This window comes from Sceloporus occidentalis, unplaced genomic scaffold (genome assembly GCF_023333645.1).
Source record: "Sceloporus occidentalis isolate IW3139 unplaced genomic scaffold, rSceOcc1.0.p SCAF_1, whole genome shotgun sequence".
Classification (NCBI taxonomy): domain Eukaryota; kingdom Metazoa; phylum Chordata; class Lepidosauria; order Squamata; family Phrynosomatidae; genus Sceloporus; species Sceloporus occidentalis.
The window spans coordinates 158350806-158369978 of record NW_028316981.1 but is presented as its reverse complement, the minus strand read 5'-3'; the positions used below and the strand labels follow the sequence as shown (position 1 = coordinate 158369978).

General features: G+C 42.1%; 1 protein-coding gene across 4 annotated transcripts in view; it reads left to right on the top strand.

Moving 5' to 3' along the window:
* Nucleotides 1-361: 361 nt before the first annotated feature.
* The window catches only part of LOC149322499 (disco-interacting protein 2 homolog B), a 214186-nt gene continuing 195374 nt past the window's right edge, over nt 362-19173 (top strand). For all 4 annotated transcript variants that reach the window (XM_089478776.1, XM_089478767.1, XM_089478758.1 and 1 more), the window contains exon 1: nt 362-647. In XM_089478776.1, coding sequence (XP_089334902.1) covers nt 542-647 — 106 coding nt within the window. In that variant the 5' untranslated portion in view covers nt 362-541. The remainder of the gene's footprint in view (nt 648-19173) is intronic.

Genomic DNA, 19173 nt, shown 5'->3' with positions numbered 1-19173 from the left:
GGGGGGGCCTGAGATGAAGAGGCAGGAGTGTGTGTGTGTGTGTCCCTATGGGCGCCATCAGGTCCCCCCCCCATGAGGAGCCCTGGGCCTGGCGCTCCTTGGCGTCCTGCGCTGGCGGCGCTCTTCCTCTGGAGGGCGTCCCTCCCTCCCTCCCTCTCTCGGGCCGGGCCTGCTGCTCCGGACTCTAGCCGAGGAGCGCCCTGGCAGTCTGGCGAGGCCTGGCCTGGGCCCGCCCGCTTCTCTCATGTGACCCTCGCCTCGCACTCGGCGGCCAGCAGCAGAAGAAGGGAGAGGCGGCAGCAGCAGCAGCAGGAGGAGCAGCAGGAGGAGGAGGAGGAGGGCGGCCTCGGCGCTCAGGCTGCTGCTGCGGGAGAGCCAAGGATTATGGCTGAGGAGGCCTCCGCCGCCGCCGTTGTCGCTGGTGCTGAGGCGGCTTTGCGTAGCAGGAGCTGAGGAGGAGGAGGAGGAGGAGGAGGCCGGCGTTTCCTTCCCCTTCCTCCCCATCCATCCATCCATCCATCCATCCGTCGCCCTCGTCGCCATGGCCGAGCCCCCGGGCGGCAACGGGGCCGCCGTCTCCCCTCCCGCAGGACTGCCCCGCGAGGTCCGCGAGCAGCTGGCCGAGCTGGAGCTGGAGCTCTCCGAAGGTGAGGCCCAGGCCCCTCCGAGGGAAGGAAGAAGGCCCTCCATTTTGAGCAGCACCAAGAAGCATGTCTGGGTTGTGAGTGTGTCTGGATATAGATGTATGTATAGGGGTGTCTGTCTGCGCATATATATATATATATATATATGTATATGTATAGACGTGTATATATATATATATGTGTGTGTGTGTGTGTGTGTTTCCATATGAGAGAGTGTGTGTGTGTGGAGTGTTTTTTGAGTTCTTCAGTTTGGTCGCGTCCTCCATTCCTGGGCCCTCCTTGGAGGACCCCTGGCCTCTCTCCCCCGAGGGAAAAGGGGAGAGGAAGGGGCCACTCCTGGGAAGCTTCCCTGCCGATGGCCCTGCTGCCTAGTGGCCAAAGGAGGAGGACCAAGGCTGCAAAATGGAGGGCCCTTCAAGGGACCAAGTGAAAGCTGCAAAAACCCTCATATATGTAGAGATAAACCCCTCCTGCTTCTTAGTCATGCACAGAATGGGAAGCATTTGGGAAAGGTTGAAATGGAGGACGTGTCCTGGAAAAGGAGGACGTCTGGCAGCCTCTTCGGATGCAAGACACAGCTGGGCAGCTTTCCTTCTCTCTCTCTCTCTCTCTCTCTCTCTCTCTCTCTCTTCTTTTCTGAGTCTTGGTTCCAAATTCATTTTATTTAAGGGGCATTTGTGGGGAAAGAGGCCCCCTTCTCTGAACAGCCCCCCCCCCACAGACCCAGTAGTACCCTCTTTTCTTTAGGATATGGCATTTGGGTCTTTCTGTTTAGGAATGTTTATGTCTATGTGTGAAGGTTATATAAGAGGTGAGATCATTTGTGGGTCTCATAACCTTTCTTGCAAGACCCATAAATATATCTGTTTATGTCCTTTTTCTACCTGGGTTTAGCCTTCCCTTTGCAGCCTCAGTTTCCTCTTTCTCTGGTCTGTCTGTGGCTGCATAAAGTCACATCCCACTTCCTTGCATTTCCTCCCCTCCTCTCTTTCGGAGAGGTGAGCATTCCTTTCTTTGCCATTGCTTTTCTGCCATCTATAGAGAACCTTGTCACCTGCTTTCCATTGTAGTGGGTCAGGAGGAGATATTGGAGAGGGGAGCTCTGCAAAGACTTCCTGGTTTTGCAAGAATGGCAAATGCAAGACAGAAGCTGAAATCTGGCATTGTGTTCTGGGCTTCCATGTTGGCTGAGCGGCAGGCCTGTTACGTGCCTGGTTTTTGTGACACTTTCTCTGCTCTTCTTCATGGTGGGCTTATGTTCTTTCTGTCAAGGGCCCCATCTGTCCACACGGTGATACCATCATTGCTTGAAGGTTAGGCTAGGCAGACCCCCAGCCGCCTCATCACAGTTGCTTATCTGTGAGCATTTAGGTGGGTGCTTGAAATACTTTTTGATGAGAAGGTGGGAGGGTAGGAGGGTTGAGGAGATTAAGGGAATGTTTTTATTATTGATTATATAATTTGTATTTGAACTTTGCTTTTACCCGCCTCGATCTTCAAAAAGAGAGAGGCAGGATACAAATAAATATTTATTATTTATTTATTTATTTATTTATTTTGCAGCGGAGTCATGAGATTGGTTCTCAGCAAGAGCAAAAGAGTCTGACCTTGTCCAGTTGTGGTGCTTGAAATATGATTGAAAAGATAATGCCTCCCTTCAGCAAAGGACCAAGAGGCACGTGAACAAGGCAAAATTTACTACCGCCTTGAAGACATACTTTGGACTACCTTTCCGAGGGCAGGAGAATTTAAATATCTTAAGACCGACCGGTTAAAATGCACAATTTCTTTCTTACCATTCTGTCAAGCTCAGTGTAAAGCGGCAAATTCTCATCCCAGAAGACAAATGAGGGCATTGATGTGGATTCAGTGTTTACTGACATGGATTCAGTGACATGGCTTGAAGCACCCACCTAGATGCTCACAGAAGGTAACAGGAATGAAATGGATGGGGGTGTGCCTACCCAATCCCTTAAGGACCAGTGGTTCCCAAACTCTGGCCATTCAGGTATTTTGGACTTCAGCTCCCAGAATTCCAAGATGGTTGAGGCCTCTGGGAGCTGGAGTCCAAAGCATCTGGATTACTGGAGTTTGGGAATCACTGTGCTTAAGCAATGATGGTACTGTATCATCATTACGTACACAGATGAGGCACTTGATTCCCATGGATTGGGGAAGATCACTGCTTGATAAGATTCTTGTAGATCAGTACTTCTTGAACTATTTAGTGTGGGGGACTGCCAGTCCATCCGTCCCCCACCCCATGTGCCAGATACTGATATCCTATTTGTGACCCTTGGCTACAATGTTGTCTTTCTTTCCTGGAAGCTCTCCAGGGACTAATAGCTGATGATTGTTGGTGTCCCAGCACCATTTACAGCAGCACTGCTATAAGTCATTTTATTATTTGAATCCACATCAATGCCCTTGTTTCACTTTCAGCTGTTTTCTAAGATGAGAATTTGCCACTTTATTCTGAGCATGACAGAATGGTGAGAAAGAAATTGTGCATTTTAACCACTTAAACAAAGATGATTAAATTCTCCTGCCCTTGGAAAGGTAGACCAAAGTATGTCTTCAAGGTGCTAGTAAATTTTGGTTTGTTCATATGCTCCTAGGTCTTTTGCCTAAGGGAGAAGCTATCTTTTCAACCATATTCAGAGGGAACAGAGTGACTTGATATCATAGAATCATAGAACCTCTGTCTCCTCTTGCCCTTTGTATTATGTAAATATATTCATTGTAATGTGTTCCGTGGGCCATTTCCTTCTTTACTGGCTGTCATCTTGTGGATTTTAATATCTTTTTCAAGAGAAACTTGGGGGTGGGGGTACTGTGGGTGTGGAATTTGGGATAACAATGAAGGGTAGGGGAAGTATAATGTGTTTTCCATATGACCTTTGCAAGCTGCTACATGCAGCTGTAATCAGTTAACATAAAGTTCCTGTTTATGGTGAAAACAAAACCTTAAGCTGTGTTTGAGCCATGAATGGCACACTTCCTCTCTTCTGTGGTTGCTTTAGGGAAAAAAAGTCTCCAAGTTGAGTTTTCTGCAAGCTGGTTCTTAAGCTATTGTCCTCAGTCATCATGAAAATGAAACCCGCGGATGGTTTTTTATGAAACAGAAGAAGCTGTGTGTTGAAGCTGAGAATGGAATGGAAATTCATTGGTGAGAGAACAGAACACACAGAGCTCATTCTTACTGGGAGTTTCATTCTGGTTTGCATTATACAAAAATTGTATAGAACTTATAGCTGTGTGTATTTTTATTTTTCTGTTGTTGTTTCAGAAGAGAAATGTTATGTGAGCAGGGATATGTTGCTTGGGTATGCTGGATGGAAACTCAAGAAAATATGTTAATCTCGTTCAAGTACTTTCATTAACTCCCCTCAGTTCTTGGGTTTTTAATTTACCCTGCAGCATGCATAGTAGTAAGGATTCAAGAAATAGGCCCAAATGTGTTATTACACAGAATGTAACACGGTCTCAGTCAGCCATCCCCAGTGTGCATGGCCATTGACAACCTTGGCTGGGATGGTGGGAATTTGACACAGCTGGAAGGCACTGGGCTGGAGAAAACTGGCCTGTGATCTGATGTTCCATAACTGTGTACGTACTGACTGAAAACCGAGCAGAGAGTTGCTTGGACTTTCTGCATGGTTTATTTATAATGTTCTATGACAGCATTTTGAATTATTTCAATAATACCATGTAACTATATGTTGCAGATAGCATATGTAATTATATCTATGGATTTATTCAAAAATTATGCCTTATTTCTGTACAGTTAATTTGTTCTTTATAACTGGAATCAGATTCTCCATGTAGAAGACAGTCCATCATTCTATGCTCTCCTGCTTTGTTGATAGGCAGCAAATCTCTTTCTGACACACCCTTGGAATAAATTACTTTGGTAACAGTTACGTGAACAGGCAGTTCAGGAGAAGCAACATATGCATCTATTAAAAGAGGTGTTGGTACTTGTTTAGTTGCTTATGTTGATTTCTTTCTGAGTAAGAGTTTAATGTGTCACTTGTATTGTTAAAGGTCTTAGCTTGTCATCCAAGTCCCTATCACACTAGGCTTCCTTAATAGTGCTCATTCTCTATGGTGCTGACTTTCTTGGAGGTTCTAGACATTTTAAAGGTTTCACTCAGTACACTGATAGGTCACTTTGCAGCATGCACTGTCAGTTGGAAAGCCTTTTCATACCAATTATTTGCTCCAGTTGTATTTATAGAAACTTCATTTAAGTATTTAGCTCATATCAGGTAATCTTATTTCATTTTGGTGAATGTTGACAGTATAAAGTAATGATAAAGATAGGTCTCTTAGGCCTGTTACAGACTGCCAAAATAAAGCTGCTTCGGGTCTCTTTGGAGGTAGGCTGTTTAAATGATGCATGCATCCTAAGAATCCGGAAGCTGCACCAAAGCTGCACTTCAGTGCTTAGGAATGGAGTGTGGCTTGGGAGCAACCTCCGGATTCTTAGGACCCATGCATCATGTAAATAGCATACCTCCAAAGAGACCTGAAGCAGCTTTATTTTGGCAGTCTGTAACAGGCCATAATGTCCTTCTGGTTGAATCTTAATTGCTGAATTTACTGGCACATTCAGTTGCTGGTGAAACATTATTTAAACCTTTTTTTTTGCTGCATTGATCATTTTACTTAGCTCTTTAAAAACATTTTTGCACAGTTTGACCTTTTAATGTATACTGTTCAGTTTTCATGGGAAATCTTGCTTTGCTTGTGCAGTGTTTGATCTTGAAATTCTTTAAGTAGCAGCTCAAAGCACTGCAGTATTTTTTTTAGCATAACTCAGTGAGAATACTAATTTATTATGAAAGCCTGTTTGCATAAATGATGCATGTGTTCGGCTGTGGTAGCTTGCATGTCTCTGTGTTGGTATTTCTGTGCTGCATTGTCAGTCATGTGCTGCTTGTGATTTGTCACTGAACATCATTCTAGTAGATCAAAAATCTTCCTTCAGTATTTGGGCTCATGTTTGTTTCTCCCCATCTAGCATAAGGAGTTTGTATAATACATATATAAGCTGATTTAATAATAATTTTCCCCTACTGAGGAAACTTTGAAAGAGCTACCAGAGCGTTTCCACACCCTTGATCAAAGTATGCTGTTGTGATAATTAATGAGAGTTAAAGTGTTGCAAACAAATGGTAAGTTTGTAGAAATTACCCATCAGGAAGCCTTTTGAGTGTCCTTAATGTTGAGGAATCATTGTAGGCATCATGTAGGCAAAAACTGAACAGATCTAAAGACCTGCTGTCCTCTGTCACACTTATAAAAATGGATACATGGAAGACCCATCAACAGTGGTTTGTCTAGTGCTGAAAGTCAACTATGTTTTTGTGGCCTTTCTCTATTTGATTTAGATGTAAACTGTGTTTATAGTTGCATACATATAATTATGTAAAGTGAATTAAAATGGTTGCCAGACATGTGCTACTTGGAGTTGCACATGGCCCATAAAAGGTCCAGCTCCAGACAGAAATGGGGAGGTATGAGGGAAAGTTCTGTGGCAGTGGTTTCTACCTCCCAATGATGTCTGGGGCCTGGCTTCCTCTGTTAGCCTTGGGAGTGATAGGGCAGCTGTGTAATGCACAGGAGAAAAGTTATGGATTGCATTCCAGCTTTCCTGTTTGTACAGATTAAAAAGGGATCTGGTTCTTTTCATCATCTTGTTTCATCAACAATTATCTCACTTTTTTCACTGGGAGTTTATTGTTTGTTCTGTGGGTGTTTCTGCTGAGGGCTTTGAATAATCTCTGATAGGAGCCATATGTTTCCATTTTGTTTCTGAAAGGGGAAAAAAAGAGCCAGATCAGAATGGGTAGAAATATTACTGGATCTCCAGGAGAGTGAGCAGTCTAGGTGCTTCCAGATGAGGCTTTTATGATAAAAATCACCTGTCCTCAACATGGAACATATGGGAAGTACAAGGGGTGTCTCCATCTCACTCGCAATGTGCCCATGACTGCTTCTGTCTTTTTATTTTCTTTTGATAAAACATCAATTGGAGAGAAATATGGATATGTTTCACATTATCTTCTGACTATCAGCACTAGGAGCTATCCACTTGGAGGCATCATATATGGATGCCATGTTCATACAAGTACATCTAGTGACATTAGTTTGTGAGTAAAATGTCTTCAGAGGATCACATAAGAAAAGTGGTTTCCCAGGATTCTGATCTTCCCAGCTTCTATTTTTCCCCCCAAAGTTTAACTAAATGTCTACATCTTAAATCATAACATTGTGCTGTTTGGAAATATGTAAGCATTTATTTATTTATTTTGCTAAGAAAGGAGCCTATGTTTCTTGTAACTCAAGGAGTGGGGCCTACAGCTTGCATTATTTCATCTGTGCTATTTCGTTTTCCTGAACTGTTTTTATTCTTTGCTTCTTTTCTTTCTGTTATTGTGTATCAGCCTGGATACTCAAAATCTTCATGATATCTGCATGCAGTTATTTAACATTAGCCTAGGCTCTGATGAGAGCCAGCATGATATAGTGGTTTGAACATTGGATTATGCCTGCTTGGCCATGGAAACCCACTGGGTGACCCCTGGGCAAGTCACCTTCTCTAAACCTCAGAGGAAGGTAAGGGCAAACCTCTCTGAACAAATCTTGCCAAGAAAAGCTTGGATAGGAGACTGTCAATGAATACCAGGTGCCGTAGGCTATATTTCAGAGAAAGGAACTGGCAAAACCACCCTACAGAATTCATGGGGTCACCATAAGTTTACAGATGACATGAAGGCACACACACACACTTCCTGCGAATACACGTAATTTATTGATGTTATTCAAGCAAGATTTGGATTTGCTAGTTGCACATTTTGGGAGAGAAGGGTTTGTGTGTATTGGGTAGAATCTGGAACTTTGGCTTTAAGGCCACACTCACAGTAATATTGTAGGGTTTTCAGGCCATGGGGCCGTGTTCTGAAAGAGCTTATTCCTGATGTTTCACCAGCAACTGTGGCTGGCATCTTCAGAGAATGCTGGCATGGATGCTGGCGAAATGTCAGGAATAAACTCTTGCAGAACACAGCCTCATGGCCCAAAAACCTATGGATTCCGGCCGTGAAAACCTTCGATATCACAATATTTGTAAGGTCATATTCACAGTGGGCAAGCATTTGAATCATTATAGAGCATTTTTGAATGTAAAACCAATGTAATCTACCATCAGATCCACACCAATCTTGAAGAACAGCAACAAATTGTGTGTGGGTCCATGTGGAATATCTGTCATTGTTTGATTTGGCTTATTTAAAGCTATTGATCCTGTATAGGTTTGATACACCAACTGGCTGGTTGCATTGTCGTCTAACAGAATGCAAGCATAACAGTTGCTGCAGTCTCTTAAATTTCTGCCTTCTTATTTCCCTCTAAATAGTGGGCCATTGCTTTAGGTGAATTAGTGATGTGATTTAGTTTTGGGGTGCTGTTGCTTGGTGGATTCCCCCCCTCCTTTCACAACTCATAACTCAGCTAAGGATGCAGAGTAAAATATCTGTTTTGCATGGTTCGCGCTACATTAGCATATGGGCTATAGCAAAATGGAGCAGCAGGATTATTTTAAATAATCACCCAAAATAGAAAATCACAGTTTGCAGTAATAAGGCTGTTTTTGAGAATGATCTGTGAAACCAAAGCTGCAGTGTGCGGTATTTCTTTGGTAAGTCCTTTCACATATCCTTTTGTCAGAACTGAATGAAAATTACACAACCTCTGTTCTAGGATACTTCAGAATCCTAGAAAGATGAGAGGTCAATTTGTTAATCTTTCATCTGAGAAGAAAGCATCTGCAGTAGTCTGTTGTGGTAGAGAAGTGTAAAAGGTGGCCTCCTAGCTCCCTGCAGACACCCTTCTTTCCCTAATACATAGTTTGAGATCTACAGGAAGTAGTTCTGCCTATCTTGCCAGAAGAGTTTTGTATCGGCTTCAGCAGGTTGTACTGTATTCTATTTCCTGAAATGAGTAGTGTTGAGTCCACCAATAAAGTTTGGGATAAATCCATGAAAAGGAGGGAAGTGCCAGGTGAAAGGAAGAGGTGGACTCATTGGATGAATGAGCCAGCTATATTATTTATTTATTTATTTATTTATTTATTTATTTATTTATTTATTTTTGCCTTTGATCAAAGTGGAAGATCTCTTAAAGGGCTAGAGCTATTGGAGGAAAATCTCACACTTTCTGTCTTTCACCACTAACCCTGTTGCGAATGTGTGAAGAGAAAACTGGAGAACCAAAGTTTAAGCTAGCCTCTTCATCATGTGATCATTGGGTGTTTTTACTTGAAAACAACTAGGAAAGGTAGGAGTAAAAAAGCTGGAGTTCCTTAGTCTTTCTCTCAACTTGTTGCACTGGTTGTCTTTTTTAGCATGAAGCAATTCACTGCCTTGATCATTTGTGGTGTGGACCTTCCTGCACTTGGAGCTGTGCTGGAACTGAGTTGAGACCCCTACATAACTTCCTACAGCTGTAGAAAACAGCCCTTAGAACAACTTGATACATTTCCTTCTGTTTCCCAACTAGTCGGTGTACATCCTACATTTGTTAGGATTTTTGCTTATATGTGACACAACAGCTGCAATTTGTGGCCTTTATAGGAGGAAATGCTGTGTGCCACAGTGTTTTCAGCCTAAATATGGTGTCTGCAGAACTGTCTCACTGGGCTTTTGGAGTTGAGGGTTTGGGCAAGCATGTGGGGGACAGGAGTGATCTGGCATACTTTGTATAGTTTGAAAAAGCTTTGTTCACAATCCCTCACTAAGTACACTTGAGCAAACTTAGCAGTCATGAGATAAGAGGAAAGATCCTTTGAAGTACGTGTAACTGGGTAAAGAACAGAAAGCAGGGCATAGAAATAAACTGACAGTTTAAACAGAGGAGGGATGTAAAGGGTGGCATCCTCAAAAGATGTGTGTTGACAGTGGTGCTGTGTTTACTGATGACACCAGCTTATTCAGGGCATTTAAAACAAAACAGAATATAGTGTGCCCTTGTTATCTGCTGGGGTTTGGTTCCAGGACCACCACCCCCCTCCGTGGATACTCAAGCTCCATTAAATACAGTGGCATAGTAAAATGGTGTCCCTTATATAAAATGGTAAAAACAAGGTTTGCTATTTGGAATTTATATTATTTTTGATTTTTTTTTCAAGTTGTAGATTATTGAATCTCTGGAGGACTGTCTGTAATAGGGCCAGTGGGAAACTGGAAGGATTTTTCCTATCTCTTGCAGTTTTATCACGTGCGCCAAGTAATCACAATTACAGGTGGAGAATAGTGTCTTTGGTTGGGGGGTCTTTGGTACCACATGATGCCATTCCACTTCTACTGTTCTCTTGGTAGCAGACTGTTTGGAAAGCGTTTATTTTTATTAACGCAAATTCTGTTAATGACCTCCATTCCCACTACTGTTCTGCTACGATTTCTAGAGTGGCAGTTTTGTTTTGCATTAATACCAATTGGGGATGGTCAGTGGGTGTGCTTTGGATGTGGTTTAGGTGCTCTGTGATGAAATGAGAAGGAGAAGGGGTGGAAATTTCAATTTGATTTCCTTTCAATTTGAGATGACAAAGTAACCAAGGCATGGTACAGACTGCCAGAAAGAGGCACCAAGGAGGCGCCTCTCTTTGCTGCAGAGCAGCGCCACAGCAACCAGATTGTGCAACACTGCTGTGCAGCAAAAAAGGAGCAGTAAAAAGCAGCTCCTTTTTACCATGCAGCTGCACCGCAGCAAACTTGCAAAGACGCCCCATGGCGTCGCGGCTGCATGCTGCGCAGCTCTGATGTCATAGCTGTGCACCCCGTGTGAGTGGTGCAGTGCAGCTGCAATGCCCTGTTACGTGCGAGGGTTGCCAGGCGTGTGGGTGCTCTGCCCACCAGGCAACCCTCGCAGGTAACAAGGGCGCCGCAAAGGCCCATCTGTTGAGGGCCCAAGGCACTTTAAACCTTTTTTTTAAAAAAAATGTTCATAGAAAAACAGCAACAGCCTAGTGACAAATGACACCCTTCCCCAAAATGGGACTTGTCAGAGGAGTCAAGAAGGCAAATTTTGCTTACTGCCCCACTCCTTTTGCAGCCAGAGTAGCCTAGTTCTGGAGTCTGTCTGTCTCTCTCTCTCTTAAACACACACACACTGGAAATGTAAGTGGAAAAGAATCTTATAATTTAAAGAACCATTTATTTTAATAACTTTGCCTTCTGTCTCTTCTTGTTGCTTAGAATTTCAGGCTTGATTCATTATTGGCAAGCCAGCAACTACTTTAGTCTCATCTTAACTCATTGCTGGTAGACAAAAGCCAGCATCTCCCTTAGACTGATCTATCCTGGATCAGGAAACCCCTCTCCCACCCACAACCAAGTGGTGGGAGGGGGGAGGCAGAAAGCTGGGAGGCATCTGTACTTGTGACAAATGTCTTTTAAATACTATTTTCATGAATATTTCTCTGTGTAAAAGAGGTGTGTGTGACTTTTTGTGGCTTACATTAAAAAGACAAGACATTCTGAGTTAATGTGTGAATAGGCTCATATTGCCTTTGAAAGAGGTGAGGTGAATGTGCTAGTTTGAAGTAAGATCTACAGTTGCAACTTCAACTTTGTTTGGGCGTACTTACACCTTGTTAACGAATGTCAACATTTTTAATGGGAAACTCGCTTGATTTTGTGATACCAGTTGCTGTTTTTCTTCTTTTCCAACTTGAATGCATTTCCTGTTCATGGCGCTCTCTCTCTCTCTCTCTCTCTTTTGTCTGTAACTTTAGCATTCTCTGATACTAACAATGAGAAATTCTACTTCTCATTTTTGGCTCCTGTTTTTAACAAGCTGATGTATTTAACCTGTATGTATGGTATTGATTTTTCCTCTTTTGTTTTCCTTTCCAGTTCAGTTAAGAACAAGACAAGCTTCATGTTTCTTTTTCTAATGAAAAACCTTTGCTTTCAGCCAGGATTTGAAATGGAGTGTTGATGGTCACTTTGAGATCCCTTTTCCTAAAATGCTAAAATGAACAATTTTTTAAAAATTGCTATGTTCCTTTGTGTGTTCTGTGCAAAGCAAATTTTTAAAAAATGAATTTGGAAAGTTCTAATAAAGCCCTTGGGGGGGAAAAACCTTAATTGTGTAAACGGTTTCAATTATGAAAACTTTGCATATTCCTGATTTTTAAATTGTTGAGAAGGACAAGAAGCTTTTATGTGAGCCAGTGTGGTGTTGTGGTTTGGGTGTTGGAATAGGAGTAGGTGACCAGGTCTGAATCCCCACTCAGCTATGAAAACCCACTGGTGATTGGGTTAGTTACACTCTCTCAGCTGCAGAAGAAGGCAATAGCAAACTTCATTTGACTAAATCTTTCCAAGAAAACCCTGTATAGAGTCTCCATAGGTCAGAGTTAATGTAAAGGAACACAACAACAACAATATGGGTATTGCAGTACTACCTCCAAGCCCTGGAAATCAACAGTGCAATTTTATTCATGTTTTCTTCGAAGTAAGTCCCAGTGTATTCAGTGGGAATTATTTCTAGCATTTACTTCTAGGACTGCACCTCTAGTTAGGCAACTCCTTAACTTCTGGGATATGAACAGAAATTTTCCAAACATTTTTCAAGCACATCTGCACAGCTAAAAGGAGTGGGAATGGTGTTTTTAAATAAATAAGTGGGTGCTGAGATCTTCATTCTGTCTGAATTCTGCAGTGAATTCCCAAATCCTGTGAGTTATGGGTGTTCTTGCAGAATAAGTTACAACAGTACAGAGAGCTCTATCTGTTGTTCACTGTATTAGAGGATAGCCAGTTTGATATCCTTCTGTAAGTATTTGGCCACTTGGGTGTAGTACCTAATTGTGCAGGTTAGATGATCAATGGGGTAGGTTTTACAAATGCAAACAGATGACTTTTTCTGACTTCATTTAAAGTCAGAGGGCTTATGAATAATGAACCAGAATTCTGAGCCACTCTGATTTATCATAGCCAAACACAGCTTATGTCATGCTTTTTTTTCTATTTTAGACCAAATTGACTACGGCTGTAGGGTGCAAGGATCAGCTTAGTGTTTACTTTCAGATGGGGACAGAACAATAGTTTGATAGGTTTGAAACATTTGAGTGCCTGCTTGGATTCTTTTGGAAACAGTCTTTGAGTCCGTGAAATTGGCTTTCAGGTGAAACTTGTATTGTGACCTCCATGCCACGGGAAGATTGTTATCACTTCATGCTTTAAAATGGTTTCACACTTTTAAAAGTCGAAGGCTTTTATGGCCGGCATCCATAGTTTTTGTGGGGTTTTCGGGCTATGTGGCCATGTTCTAGAAGAGTTTGTTCCTGATGTTTCGCCAGCATCAGTGACTGGCATCTTCAGAGAATGCTAACCTGGAAGAGAGAGAGAGAGTGTGTGTGTGTGTGTGTGTGTGTGTGTGTGTGTGTATACACACACACACACACACACACATATACTGTGTGACTCTGGGTGAGGATGAGTGTTTCCCATGTTAATCTGTGTATTGCTCTGTTGTTGATGGCCTAGCCTCAGGGTAGGAGGATATGCAAAAGAGGATTAGTGTCTGCTAATTGGTGATCACTGTTTGCTGGGAAAGCCTCTGACCCTGAGTGGTTTCTCTTTTTTCATTTGCTGAGTCCTGACTTTCGTTTCCTCCAGGACTGGTAGCCAAACTTTATTTACTTTGAGGGTTTCTTCTTTCCTGTTGATGTTGTCCAAGTGTTTGTGGATTTCAATGGCTTCCCGGTGCGTTCTGACCTGATAGTTGTTGACATGGTTCAGAATTCAGTGTTTTCAAACAGCATTTTGTGCCCAGGATGGTTTGTAATGTGTTCTGCTACTGCTGATTTTTTTGGCTGACCCAGTCTGTAGTGTCTCTCATGTTCCTTGATTCGTGTTTGGACACTGCGTTTGGTAGTCCCTATGTAGACTTGTCCACAGCTGCATGGTATGCGGTAAACTCCTGCGACTGTGAGAGGGTCTCTCTGGTCCTTTGCTGAGCATAGCATTTGCTGGATTTTCTTGGTCAGTTTATAAACCATTTGGAGGTTGTTGTTCTTCACCACTTTGCCTATTCTGTCTGTGACTCGTTTGATGTATGGGAGAAATAAGTTCCCTTTGGGTGGTTGCTTGTCTTTACTCCTCTGGGTTTTTCTGGGTCTGGCAGCCCTTCTGATGTCTAAGCTGGAATAACCATTCATATGTAGAGCCTGGTCTAGGTGCTTCAATTTATCTTCCAAGAAATGAGATTTGCAGATGCATTTTGTCCGGTCTACCAGTGTTTTGATTGTGCTTCTTTTTTGTCCTGGGTGATAGTTGGAGTTCTTGCGCAGGTATCTGTCCATATGCGTAAATTTTCTGTTCCGGACCCCTCACGTAAGGGAAAAACATGAATGCTCAAGCCCCATTCAAATGAATGGGGCTCGTGCCCGCGGCAGCGTCATACAGGGCACAAGCCACAGGAGCGCATGCCATTGTTTTCTTCCGGCGCATGCCTCCCTTCCAGCACAGCTTCCATCTACGTATAACGCGGGTGCACTGTACTGTGTGGAATTTTGCTCCATGGATGGTTTATTATATTCTCTAGCAGTAGATAGCTTCTCCTTGTTCCTTCTACCAAATTACCAACATGGTGTGTTGATTTGAGTGTTGGGCTATGATATAACCCTGGAGATTAGGGTTTGATTCCTTGTTTGGCCCTGAAAACCCATTGGGTGACCTTTGATGAGTCACACACTCTCAGCCCCAGAAAACCCCATTATAGGGTTACCATGTCAGAAATGACATGAAGGTGCACAATAGCAAACAAAACTAAAAGGAATAAGGAACAAGCCCTGCATTCCTTTTTTGGTTTGTTTGAACAAATCATTACATGCCAGGTTCCCTGCAAATCCCTGGCTCACTGTGTCACGTGAACCCAATCACTATGGTGAAGAAAAGGTTCCTACTGGAAATGGCAACTCCGTGTTGTTCACTCTCTTTCCTGTTAAAGAGGACTATAGGCAGCCTTCCCCAGCTGCCAGACATCTGGAGAACACCAGAGTGTGGAAGGCCTGCTCTGAGGGTATGGTATTTTGTGAAGGTCCATATCAAAAGCTGCCTTATTCCTGCTTCAGATTATTGGCTTCTGCTGAGGTTAGGAGGGGGAGGTGAAAAATGTGGTGACATTGCTTTGTGTAGTTCCTTAGGGATGCTTTGTGAGAAGTTGAAGGGGGATTAATACCAAGTTGTTGATTTCAGCAGCAATCTCATGATGGTCATTTCCTCATGTTTCACCCTTAGAGGTAACTGTATACCAGGGTGTCTGGCTTCTTTATCAGGGAAATTTGATAAAATCTTAAATGATTTCAAAATCCATACCTTTTTTGAACATCTCTATAAAAAGAACAATGGCTCATTGCCTCAAGATGTGTCCTTTCATAATGTACACTACACAACTTTGCTTTACCCCATAATGTTTACCTTGTGTTCTGGTTGAACTAACAGCGGTGATGTCCTCCAAGTGCAACCATTCCCTCAGGTCAAGCAAAATTAAAAAATGAAACACAAATCCTGTTGACTGAGATGTTTTCAGTGAAAGAGAGAGAAGGAAATGGGAAACACTGTCCTTGTGAAAATCTCGGAGAGTGACTGTGCAGGGCCATGGAGAGCCTCTACTACATGATGTTATCTCTGTAATTATAAGGCAGTTCTGTACAGTACAGACTATGAGGCAGTTGTCTCAGTCATAGGTGAGGCAAGATTATGATAAGCGGAGCACTGTGGCATGATCCAGCATGTTTTTTTTCCAGATGCATCTTTTTACTCATCTAGGCCTGGAATCCTCAAATACTGACCTGTAGAAATAAGTGCCTCTCCAGCCCCCATAAAGTTGAATTTTAAATGTCCATTTGAGGTAGGAAATCTTTAAATTTCTGGCACAGGTACATATGTAGCAATCTACTTGGCTTTTTAATTACTCTGCACTTACTATGTAGTTTCAGTCTGAGGCCCAGAATAAATTATAAAAATTAAGCAAATACTTGGTAAAATCAGTGGACTCCCTATATTGGGATATTTAACTGGTGCAAGCCAATATATTTCATGTAATTTCTACATAACAGTTTTGCCTCTTAAAAACAAAACTTGACACTTGCATTCTGAGCCTACTGTATGAATTGATGGATGTGCTTTTTCATATATGCTGTTTTTGCCTTCAAGTCATTTCCAACTTAGGACACTCTGAGGCATAGCTATTGTGTGGTTTTCTTGGCAAGATTTGTTCAGAGGAGGTTTGCCTTCCCCTGAGACTGAGAGCATGTGAATTGCCCAAGGTTACCCATTGAGTTTCATGGCTAGGCTGGGAATCAAAGCCTGGTCTCCAGAGTTGTAGTCCAACACTCAAACCACCACACTAGCTTTCTTACATAGGCATTCTTAAAACATGCTGTTTGTTCGTTTATTAAAGGGAACCATTGCTTCTCAGTACACTGTCAGGCAAAAGTTGTGCTTCTTTCTCCATATAAGCTGTTCCAGTCTAAGAGTCCTAACCATATCGGAGATTCAGCTGATGTTAGTAAAATTTGTGTGACAAGCATAGGCAAGACCAAAGTTAGCTATTAGCCTTTATAGGTGTGTCCTGAAAATCATGGCAAGAATACTTGTATGTGCATGTTGCTGGCATTGTAATCATGAGTTAGCCTATTAGGTATTGGGTTCTTTTGATAAATCTACTGCTGGACATCACAGGTGACAATACTGTGAAGTAGTACAGCATGTGGTCTAAGTGTCATTGCTCTGACCAGGAGGGCAGTGGCTGAGATTTTGCCACTTGCCTAAACTTGTTAGATGACTTTATGTTAAATTTATATGTATGTACAGTTGTCCCTCTATATTCGTGCCTTTGACTTTTGCAGATTTGATTATTTGCAATTTTGATTAATATATTCTCTTTAGGAATGTCTAGGTCATTCAGTGCAACTCTGCCCGATGTTGGCCATAGAGTTGCACTGGAAGACTTGGAGATTCCTAGAGATGTGTTCTCTTAGGTAAAAAGAATAGTGTTTTTTTATTTTATATTTTATATTTATATATTTTATTTTATTTTTATTTGCAGTTTTTCAACATTCACGGCGGTCCTTCACCCCTAAACCCAGTGAATGAGGAAGGACCACTGTATATGCAAAATATAATAAATTTCTGTATACTATTAACTATGTCTTTTCAGTTTTCTGCTTGGGGTTCTCCTCTTTAAATTGAAATCAGTTACATTCCTAATCTCAAAATGAATTGAGATCTTGTTGCAAGAGAAGGTGTGTTTAGCCCTTTTCCTTACTATGTGTCCCATCTAAACTGCTGCTTGCAACTGTCATTTTTAACAGCTTAAAAAACCTCCCTTCCATTGTAGTTCTGATTTAGGTAGGGGAATCCTCTAGCTGCTGCTAGGTTTTTAGAATAAAGACGTACCCCCAAGCACCCAATTCAAATACATGGCTAACATTTAGTTTAGCTTTTAAGCAACCTACTGTGGTCTCTAATTGGAAAAATATACTTACCTGTCTCTCAAGGCTATAGGTATTGCCAGAGTAATTTCTTTGAAGCTTCTGAAGTGCTCTGAAAACACCATATACCGGTAATTGAAAAGTAATAAATAAAGCCACTCTCTTTCATATAAGCTCAGTAAAATAATTTTGTCTTTTCTTTTTAAAAAATAAAACCTAAGCAGGGATTTGCATTCTGAGCTTGTTACTTCAATCTATGGATGCGTAAATGAATGAATGAATAAATATGAAAGATTTTGCTGATAGCCTAAGAACTTATAGCAAGCTAATGCTAGTTAACTCTTTGCTGGTTGCTGAACACTCATCTCAAAAGTTGTCTGGTTTCCATACAATCTAAGAAGTGCTATTAAGATGCTGCCTTTATTTCTAACTATGCTTCAGTATAAATATCTGGCCCCATCTTGGCTTTACCTTAGTGCAAGTGGAGGAAATTCATTTTGTGTGCTTGAAACCCCCATACTCTCCCCTCAATTTTTTGACTGTTACACCTTGAGAGACAAAATGTGGCAGTTTTTCTTTCCCAACACTTCCAGCCTACTCAAAATATAAAAAATAAAAATGACCAAAACCAGAAGTGATGTGGATGTCACTTCTGAGCACACTGGGAGCACTGGTGGGGCTTGCAGGGGAAGGTGTGGGGGTGACAGATAGCCCCTCTGGCCACACTCTGTAGTTTCCCACCCCTCCATTTGTACCAGCAGCTTTTGGTTCTTCTTTTTAATAAGACAGTTTCCTGCCCAGTGACGTTGGGGTGTTTCCTGAGCCTTTTTTGTAAGATAACAGGATGTGGCTTCCTACACTGCAGACAGGTTTAGAAAGGCCATCAAGTAGAGCGACTGCCTTCATAACCATTATCTGAACACATTCAGCTATAATGTGGTCTGTTTATTTATACCTGTGGTTTGGTCAGTATATGTATTCCTATGATCTGATCTAGACCCAGAAAAAGCATCCAGCTGTGCATTCCCCATATAGCTTTTTAAAACGACTGATCACACATACTGGAAGAATATAGAGAAGGAAAACGAGCCTCTTTATGATTTGGATAGTGTAAACACATCCTTGAACAGAATATACCAATATGTGAATTGAGGAAATCCCATGAGTGGTGGTGGTAGTTGTGAGTAAAACACAGTTCAGCAAGTAAATGAGCCGGAAGTAAAACACAGATGGCAGAAATACACAGAGTGTATCTACACTGCAGAATTAAAGCAGTTTCACACCACTTTAACTACAGTGGCTCCTTCCCATGGAATCCTGGGAATTGTAGTTTGGTGAGATATTTAGCCTGGTCTGTCAGAGTGCTTTGGTGCCTCACTAAATTACAGATCCCAGGATTCTGTTGGATAGAGTCATGGCAGTTAAAGTGGTGTCAGACTGCTGTAATTCTGCAGAGTCAGTACAGCCACAGTTAAGACCAGGTGGCCCAACCCAGTTTTCACATGGACCATGTAGCATAGAATTTAACTTTTTTCACATTCACTTTCTATCAGTCCTCTGTAGCTGCTGTTAGTTCTGATGCTTCTAAGACCAAAACCTATAAGGTAGATATGGGTTTTTTCTGCCCCTCTGGATGTTCTGGATTGCAACTCCTAGCATTCAGTGGTTATTTTGACTAGGGCTGCTTGGACTTGCAGTTCAGCAGTCTCTGGAGAGCTGCATAATTCTGACCCCTAATGAAAGCAATGGGATAACTCCCCTTTTGAAGTTGCAACGAATGTCAAGACTTCTGTGTGTGTACCTGCATGTGTTATCAAGTTGCCTGTTAACTTATGGTGACCCCATTAATTTCATAGGGTTTTCTTAGGAAAGGATTCTTCAGAGTTGGTTTTGCCAGTTGCTGCTCTAAAATATAGCCTACAGCACCTGATATTCATTGGTGGCCTCACATTCAAGTACTAACCAGAGCTGACTCTGCTAAGCTTTCAACACCAGAAAAGAACTGGTGCCTTTAGGCAA